The sequence below is a fragment of the Mytilus galloprovincialis genome, chromosome 2 (assembly GCF_965363235.1).
Source record: "Mytilus galloprovincialis chromosome 2, xbMytGall1.hap1.1, whole genome shotgun sequence".
NCBI classification, from domain to species: domain Eukaryota; kingdom Metazoa; phylum Mollusca; class Bivalvia; order Mytilida; family Mytilidae; genus Mytilus; species Mytilus galloprovincialis.
Genome location: NC_134839.1, coordinates 67,639,086 through 67,649,422, shown reverse-complemented (window position 1 = coordinate 67,649,422; position 10,337 = coordinate 67,639,086). Strand labels below are relative to the sequence as shown.

The 10,337-nt window shown below is 30.1% G+C and overlaps 1 protein-coding gene across 1 annotated transcript; it reads right to left on the bottom strand.

The window, feature by feature from the left end:
* LOC143064191 (galactose-3-O-sulfotransferase 2-like) lies at positions 1-6,188 on the bottom strand. The gene is made up of 2 exons (XM_076236843.1): positions 5,034-6,188; positions 1-1,778 (listed from the first exon to the last, which is right to left on the bottom strand). Exon 2 carries the CDS (start codon positions 1,762-1,764, stop codon positions 463-465), a length of 1,302 nt encoding a protein of 433 aa, XP_076092958.1. The 5' UTR covers positions 1,765-1,778; positions 5,034-6,188; the 3' UTR covers positions 1-462.
* Between the last annotated feature and the right edge of the window lie 4,149 nt (positions 6,189-10,337).

The following is a 10,337-nucleotide window of genomic DNA, read 5'->3' as shown; positions in this document are numbered from 1 at the left end:
AGAACGATATTTATTTTGCTATTTCAAACAATCTAGATATATAGAACATGACCGTCACTGTCACCATGTTCTATCGATACATAAAACATGACGGCCAACGTGTATCATCTAAGCTATACAATCCATACTGATAAAGTTTATACAGCTATTCTATGTTTAATTCGAAGATCGTACACATTTGCTAGTTTGTTAGACTTTGAATTGTGCCTAAAATGTAAATATTACGCACTGGTTTATTTTTGAATGTCCAATTAATGTACCAAGTAGTTACTATATTTTTAACACAATATCAGTGTGTAAAATTTCCCACGTTTGAAAAGGAAAGAAAGTATTTTATTCAACCATGCAAAACATTATTTTCATCCAAATGAACACGGATTTAAAACCAATCGGGTCCTTTTTCGGTTATCTTTCAATAGAAACTGCCATCGACAACTTTTGTGTGTGTATATTTTACTTTTTCTAATGAGTAATACCATATTTCTGTCTGGCTTTATTCATTAGTTCCACCAGTAAAGATTCCTCTTGTGTCATCATGAATCGACAGTCCTTTCCAGTTATAGTAAACAGTTCACTCCATTCTGATGACAATATTTTTAAATCAGTACAACTAGAGAAATTTGATGATTGACATCTTTTGCAGTATTCTGTTACAGATTTTCTTGCGTTTTGGAAATATTTGACTTCTGCCAAAAAATTGTTTCCAGATTGTTTTATCCTGTTGAAAAATTTCTCCTTAAAATGCACATAAAGCCTAAAATCTGCGTAATTATATTTAAATAGATTATGTTGATCTTTGTCTGTCAAATTTATTTTTCTTTTCATTTTTTCGCTGTTTATATTTAACGGTACATACATGATATCTTTGATATCCCAACATAATAGTCTCTTCATAAGAATCAAAGATTCATCAAAATATTCCATAATCATAACCAATGAAATTTCGTTATCAAGAAGTCTGAGGTAATTTTCGACTGCTGATTGATTGACAGAATCCTTTATTGAAAGTCCTAAATCTTCAATCATCGAATTGTGAGTATGTGGACAGTCGTGGAAAATACTAGGCTCTTCCAAAACAGCAGATAGAAGTTGTCTGTCTTCAAGGTGCTCACCAAGAAGATCGCGAAGGTATTCAATAAAACCGTAGAAGAATGTGGCAGACGACCACTGATTGACGGGATCCCTGAGTATTCCTATGTAAGTTGTATCAAATCCCATAAATTCTGTAAACACTTTCTTGTTATAAATAGCATGATTACAAATAATATCTATAGTCTTATTTTTTGGAAGTTTCATAATTCTTGAATGGTTCAATATACTCTGAAAACCCAAATAATTAAAACACTCCATATCATATGATTTTGGTAAGGCAATATTTAGTCCATGTGTGTCTCCATAACGCAGAAATATATTTTGGACAGTTGTACTACCAGCTTTGTGAACTTTCAGAAATACCACTTTCTTCTGCGGCTGGGTACAAGTATTAACGTCCTTCCCTTTATTCGGAAACGTTTCCATGATCTGTTCAAGTGACAGAGTATTATATTTGTTATAATCTAGATATCTAAGGTATATGTCTTTCTCCAATTTTGAAGAGGAAAGTTTTGCAATATGTTCTCTATCAAAAAAGGAAATCATACGATTTTGACCACCAAAACGTTCAATGTTGAATCTATGATAATAGTTTTCGATGCCATTCACTTGAATTAGTAGTAAGTTCAACACAATAATACAATATCGAGGCTTATCTGTGTTGCACAGCATACTTTTACTGCACTCTGAAAGGATGAATATAAAAGATGTGCGTAACTTGTGTTATTTATATTGATGATTTTTTTTTATCTTGTAGTTGGTGTTTCTACCTAGACGATAGGCTTCAACTTGCTATTATTGCCAAGTTCTGAGCACCGAATTTCTTTGGCATCACTGAAGGGACAAAAATTACAGAATTATAGTAAAATTGATCCCCTTAATGTTCGACCTTTCTTCTGACTTTATTGGCAAATTGGAGTATTTAACTCTTGGATCCAGCTAAAAAGTCTTGTGAAGTTGGTCAAAATCATGTTTACCTCAGTAATTTTTAAAAACCATATCTCGATATCATGTTTAATTTTGCAAACCGTTGAATAATATTCCTAATTGTCTTATAAAAGAAACACATTTAAAGACAACTAATGTCATAATTAAAAGAAACACATTTAAAGACAACTAATGTCATAATTAAAAGAAACACATTTAAAGACAACTAATGTCATAATTAAAAGAAACGCATTTAAAGACAACTAATGTCATAATTAAAAGAATATATTAAGAAAACTTTAAATAAAAAAAAATAATTTTGCAATTATCCTATATTATATATACACCGAGGATATCATTGAGGTAAATACTTGTCTTTTAGTTAAGATTAGGATGTTTTTTTTTTTTTTTTTTTTTTATAGTGTTGGGTGATAACTCATTGACAATCACAGAATATCTCCTTTTATTTACAGTTGGTTTTTTTCTTGGTCAACTTGAACAACAATTCACTTCAATCTTCTTTCGATTTTCATGCTTTCGTTTCTTGTAGACGTTAGGCAAATCTAATTGATTAGTGTATAACTAAGTTTTAACCAGGTGCTCCGCAGGGCGCAGCTTTATACGACCGCAGAGGTCGAACCCTGAACAGTTGGGACAAGTATGGACAAAACATTCAAGCGTGATACAGCTCTGAATTTGGATTGTGATCAAATTTTTGACATTACATGGGTTTTTTTTACACAAAACAAATGTCAAGATTTTACAAATCAATTAAAGATTTCTTCAAACTTTTTAAATCTAAAATTAAATAGTTGACACAGCATAGGTTTCTGACACAAAATGAATGTGGTCTAATGAACTTAAAAGTTTTTTTTTGCCTTTGAGCAATTCACTATGCTGTTGAATATTAATCCTCTCAAAAAAATGTTTGAAGAAATTTTCTTTTTATTTATGAAATCTGAAATGAGAAAAATTTAAACCCCCCCTTTTTTTTCACATCCCCGTTTCCCTTTTTCCAAAACTGATATCAATTCAAATTTCTAATGGAGTTTGCAACAATAACTACTCTTTTAAATACATCATAAAATATTAAAATGTAAAATAAAGTGCTTGTTATCACTGAATGGTAAAGATTGGGTGGTAGTAAAAGTGAATATACATTGTTTATTGTATAAAACAATAAAAAAAAACTTCATCAGCAACATTTTATATTGGCAAATTGAAGTTATTTACATAAAGTTATTGGCAAATAAAAATAGAAAATGACAGCATAGTCATGTCTGGCAAATGTCCAACATACATTATCTAAAAACATTTTAGATAAGATAAGGAAAAAAAGCTTCATCAGCAACATTTTATATTGGCAAATTTCCAATGAAGTTATTTACATAAAGTTATTGGCAAATAAAAATAGAAAATGACATCATAGTCATGTCTGGCAAATTTCCAACATATATTATCAACTACTATTCTATACAAAGAAAGATAACTCCAATTGAAAATTAATTGCTATTGCACAATATTGTGCAATTAGATATTTCTTGCTATTGTGCAATACTGTGCAAATTGAAAATTTCTTGCTATCGCACAATACTTGATATGGAATCCTGATTTGGACCAACTTGAAAACTGGGCCCATAATCAAAAATCAAAGTACATATTTAGATAAAGCATATCAAATAAGCCCAAGAATTTAATTTTTGTTAAAATCAAACTTAGTTTAATTTTGGACCCTTTGGACCTTAATGTAGACCAATTTGAAAACTGGACCAAAAATTAAGAATCTACATACACAGTTAGATTTGGCATATCAAAGAACCCATTTATTCAATTTTTGATGAAATCAAACAAAGTTTAATTTTGGACCCCCATTTGGACCAACTTGAAAACTAGGCCAATAATTAAAAATCTAAGTACATTTTTAAATTCAGCATATCAAAGAACCCCAAGGATTCAATTTTTGTAAAATCAAACTAAGTTTAATTTTGGACCCTTTGGACCTTAATGTAGACCAATTTGAAAACGGGACCAAAAATTAAGAATCTACATACATAGTTAGATTCGGCATATCAAAGAACCCCAATTATTCAATTTTTGATGAAATCACACAAAGTTCAATTTTGGACCCTTTGGGCCCCTTTTTCCTAAACTGTTAGGACCAAAACTCCCAAAATCAAACCCAACCTTCCTTTTATGGTCATAAACCTTGTGTTTAAATTTCATAGATTTCTATTTACTTATACTAAAGTTATGGTGCAAAAACCAAGAAAAATGCTTATTTGGGTCCCTTTTTGGCCCCTAATTCCTAAACTGTTGGGACCTAAACTCCCAAAATCAATACCAACCTTCCTTTTGTGGTCATAAACATTGTGTTAAAATTTCATTGATTTCTATTTACTTAAACTAAAGTTATTGTGCGAAAACCAAGAATAATGCTTATTTGGGCCCTTTTTTGGCCCCTAATTCCTAAACTGTTGGAACCAAAACTCCCAAAATCAATCCCAACCTTTCTTTTGTGGTCATAAACCTTGTGTCAAAATTTCATAGATTTCTATTTACTTAAACTTAAGTTATAGTGCGAAAACCAAGAAAATGCTTATTTGGGCCCTTTTTGGCCCCTTATTCCTAAAATGTTGGGACCAAAACTCCCAAAATCATTCCCAACCTTCCTTTTGTGGTCATAAACCTTGTGTTAAAATTTCATAGATTTCTATTCACTTTTACTAAAGTTAGAGTGCGAAAACTAAAAGTATTCGGACGACGACGACGACGACGACGACGACGACGCCGACGACGCCGACGACGCCAACGTGATAGCAATATACGACGAAAAATTTTTCAAATTTTGCGCTCGTATAAAAAGAATTATGGTGTTCTCAGTCTCAACTATGTATACTTGTGCAAATAGGATTAAAAATAAGGACACACGAATTTCTTGCATTAAATTTACCCTTACTTAATGAAAATATATTAAAAAAAATATACATGTATCTAATGAACATAAACTGACTTACTTCGATGTCTTTCAACCTGGTGTCATGATACATCTGTATAAAATCAATTTGTATAACTGAATAATCAACTCATTACTGGTATTAACTATTGATCTATAATTTTAATCGAATATTCAAAAAATGTAAAACTTTACTTTGATATGTGTATTAAAGAGAAAAAATACTAGTGCTGTGTATAATAAATTATAGTTCATCAACCCATGCATGACTAATGGCAACAGTAGTATATACCGCTGCTGTTCAAGTCATAAGTCGATTGAGAGAAAACAAATTCGGGTTACAAACTTAAACAGACCTTTTATAGCGGACTATGCGGTATGGGCTTTGCTCATTGTTGAAGGCCGTACGGTGACCTATAGTTGTTAATGTCTGTGTCATTTTGGTCTCTTGTGGACAGTTGTCTCGTTGGCAATCATACCACATCTTTTTTTTTATATGAAACAAATCAACTTTTAAAACTTGTAGTGTAAATTTTGTCGTTCTTCCTCATAACTAGGTTAGACTTGTTTTTGTGTTAGGAAAACACTCCTGTTAATGAAGTCCGTATATTCCTGTGAAGATTCAGTCACATTATTCTAAACCAGTAAATAAATTTCATTTGATACTTTCCGATAATATCAGCACACAATAAATTGTGTGTAAAGATATGGGGAAGATACCACAGTGATACTAAAACCCACAAGTCGAGGCAAACTGAAAACGCCATGGCAAATAACGAGGAAAAGATTATCACGTCTACAAAACAACATAGAAAACTAAAGACTGAGCAACACGAACACCACCAAAACCTTAGGTGATCTGGGGTGCTTCAGAAGGGTAAGCAGATCTTGATCCACATGTAGCATCCGTCGTGTTTTACATGTAACTACAAACCCGTCGATAAGTTTAATTCAGTAGGTCACATACGAGAAAAAGGGAACAAGATGAGAGCTTCAAGGCTGCTCTCCAACACTGTCAGTAGGTGTCTATCTCTTCCGTTGAATAAAAGCCAGAATTGGTATCTGCAACGTACACATACAGACGGACATGGAATGTCAAACATTCCATAATTCAAAATGTCGGCTCCCTTTAGTTACAGGTAGGATTTGACGCTCGTTGCGATCCATCCAAAACCCTTGATATAAAACTTGTAGATATGAAAAAAAAATCAAGATATGAAGCAGACCTTATACTTTCGGTAGTATCCTAAATATCAACTTCACTGAGATATATCATTAAAATGTAAGTTATTGAGTGACAGAATATCACCAATATATCAGATAGTGAAATTAAACTTTGCAAGATGCTTTTCTCTTTGAAAAGTTTCTGAAAGAATGTCCATTGAAATACCAACTGTCTGCTGAAATATATCAATCCATCAAATTCGAAAGTTATACAGTTAATAAAAAAGTCCAGCATTTTTTATATCGCCTTCTCAATCAGAGTATCAGTTTGATGCTTCACATAAATTTATATTTCTCATTACCTTTAACAACGAATATGTATCTTCTTTTTATATTTTTGTACAAAAAGCCCATGTAGTCGATTTTTCAAATCAGTATGGGGATTATAAAGTGTTAAGAGTAGAACAGAAAGAAAAATCTAAGGGTTTAATATTCCTGCAAAAGCAGATTGTTGTGGTTCATAAGTGTTTCTAATTTCTCGTTTTATAGGTATATTAGACCATTGGTTTTCCTGTTTGAATTGCTTTACACTATTCATTCATAGCTTGCTGTTCAGTGTGAGCCAAGGATCTGTGTTGAAGGCAGTACTTTGATTATGATTGTTTACTGTTTATACATTGCGACTTGGATGGAGAGTGGTCTCATTGGCACTCATACCACATCTTATTATGCATAATTACAGATTTTCTGAAATTTTTAGGTTAACTTCACGTTCATCTGATCATGCTTAACATGTTTGCAATTTACAATTTATCCTGATTCCTATACATCTTGTCAAAGGCAAGGAAATGCCATAATAGTTTAAAATCAACATTTTATGGCCACATTTTTTCCAAAAATATTTTGGGTTGTTAGAACTTGAAATATTCATATGCTGACCATTTTAACCCTGTTAGTTTTTCTCTTATTGATATAGATTAATAGATATTAGCTAAATATGTAGTTTGATCTCTATGTTCTATATTTAGACATTGCAGTCATGTTGGTTGGTCAACCTTAGCTAAAATCACAAATTTGATAGTTGGTATCCTTCAGATAATTCAGACAAACTTTGGTTTCAATGCATTTTGAAGTTTACGAGGATAATTTTTTTGAGAAAAAGGAGACAAACAATGGAGGCAAAGTGATGGTAAAAGCTCACATGCATATGAGCTAAAAATCATATCTTTTTGAATTTTTGAATTTAAGTTCTCATGAAATTTAGAACACTTTGCATTATAAACACTTCTAAAAACCAACATTCCTAGTAAATCTAGATGTATGTATTTTTCATGCCTTTAAATATTTTTACTTTACATAAGTATTTGAGTTACTTAAAGATTACTTATTAGCTGTGATACAATGTCAAGTCAAGTTTACAAATAATGATTTATTTACAAATCAAAATTAACAACAAATAACATGCACTATATAGTCATCACTAATATACATAAAAAATATTTTTCCTAAAATATTGCATGTATTTTAAAAAAAGTTGTTTAAATATAACATAACAAACAGATGGAAAAAACATTTTTGTTTAATAAGTTAACAAATTCAGACACCTGCTATAACTTTGCTTTGATATTTTCAATAATTTCATCATCCATGACAAATAAAGTAAATCAGCTGTCAATTTAGATAAATTGATGAGACAAGGGATAGGAGTATTAACAATTATAAATAAAGCAAATAAAAGGTCAAGTATGGGCAGAGTTGATATTTTCTTGTGAAATTAAGGTTCTTTAAGAATTCACAGGACGGACAGTAGACATAATTTTCTAATGCTACACAGGAAAACAGAAGTTGTGCATCTACTCTAAAATTAAAAGCTTTGTGTCCATAATGTGTAATTAGCCCACAAACACAAGAAAACAAAAGATGTGTATCTACTCTAAAATCAAAAGCTTTGTGTCCATAATGTGTAACAAACCCAGATTAAATATTTTTACAGTAAAATGTCGTGATAAATGTGTAATATTTACTAATATGTTGCAATGAATATCAATGGAACATAAACAATATTCCTGTTTCACTATGACACAATATTTTACATCTTCATAACAAATATTCATGTATATATATATATATATAAGACATGAAATTTATATTAAAACTAATAGACATGTTTTAAAAATAATGAAATGTATGCTTTTTATTACAATACACGAAATGAAGATTGAAAATTAACAGGCAAATTTTGAATATATGTATCACATTGTCTGACCTGAAAAGTTTTGAGGTAATTCTTATCTTTAAGTAGACTTTGGTATCTACTTTTTATTTTGCACACAAAGAGACCATTTTCCAAAAGATCTTTTATGAGTGCAAAACGAAGTTTTATTCATTAAAAATATAAATTATCCAGGATTGATTATATGCTACTAAAAAAACGCACAATTCGTTTAGGATGAGCTTAAATTACAAATACTGGATACTTTATAAGTCTTACAGAATATTTTGGAGCAATAATAAAAAGTACTTTTAAATCACTGAAAATTTTAAAATAGTTGCAAGTTAATATCCTGATACTTAATACCGTTTATGAATTTTAAAGAAATAGCCTACAAAAAATTTCTTTTATTTATTTACTGTATTTAAATGGCACATAGAATATTTACTGTAATTAAATGGCACATAGAACATAAATTGTAAGCTACTTATTTATGAATATTGATAAACCAAAACAAGTTACACTAATATGCAACTTGTGGACAAACAATGAAAAATGTACAAAATGTGCTGATTAAACATCTATGAGATCAGTATTCAATTTTCATAATGATAATGTCAACACATGTAGGATAATAAAAATCATATTCATATATCTATATACATATAAAAATTGCTGCAGGTTTGCCAGTTTAAGAAAGATATCTAAATGAAATAGGACTGATACCTCTAGGAAAATTTAACTATCTCTGTAGTTTCATGCTCACCAGTAGTACAGGAGATCTGTGGTTTAATCCTAGGCTAAGTAAAACCAGGCTTAAACATTTACATTTGATAGTTTCTCTGCTAAGAATGTAGCATTTAGAAGAAAGAGCATAGACTGATCCACTAGTACTTGAACATACATTCTTATGGAATGTTAACTTCATGCTCTTAGTATTTAGCAGTAAATAAATGAATAATAATGTCAAAGAAAGATTAGGTTTTTAAACTTGCATTATTTTTTTTCTTTAAAAAGAAGCTTTCATCTGATTTTTAAATTTGATACTGTAAACTAAATTCCTATACTATCTTTTAACATGTTTGACTAATGTTTTATGTTGAAACATGTAAACAATGCAATGCTCTGGTTTTTCTAACCCTTGTCTGTTGTCATATCTTTTTCACTTTTATCTTTCATATTAACCAAACGAGATTAATTTCTAATTATCCTTAGAGTAAAAGTTTCAACAACATTCAAATATTCACTAACTAAGTGTAAAGAAATATTCTTATGATAGAATAATGTTACCTGAATAAAATTCTGATATACCTTTAGTACATAACCTATCAAAAAAAAACTACAATATCATATTCGTTCCTAATTCCATACACATCACTGTACAAAACAAAAATATCAATAACAAAGTATCAATGTACAAAAAAACTTTAACTTTTTACTGTTAACTTTTTCAATAATAGTTATTTTAAGGTCAACCCTAATGTTGTGTCGTTGTTCTCCTCTTATATTTAATGTGTTTCCCTCAGTTTTAGTTTGTTACCACGATTTTGTTTTTTGTCCATGGATTTATGAGTTTTGAACAGCGGTATACTACTGTTGCCTTTCTTTATCTAATACTATAATATAATATCTTTGCAAAGATAAGGGATTCAATTTGGTATGAATCTAGCTAAAAAATTACTTATTCACAAAATGATAAAACAAATTATTGTGATCTTATAACAAAAAAAATCTATTCTCCCTTTTTTGCATTAATCAAATTCACAATCACAGGCTACCAAATACAGAAATATATGTGGATATAAATTCAATACATTTTACATGCTGATCTTAATAAAGTGTTTAATATTCCTATCAACAAAACAAATTTTACAAATCTATATAAATAACTAAAATGTAATATAGGCAAGGTTTTATAATTTACACAAAATAAAGATATGATAAACCAGTTTGAAAGCTGTTTAAAACCACTGTTTAATTTTGAAAATA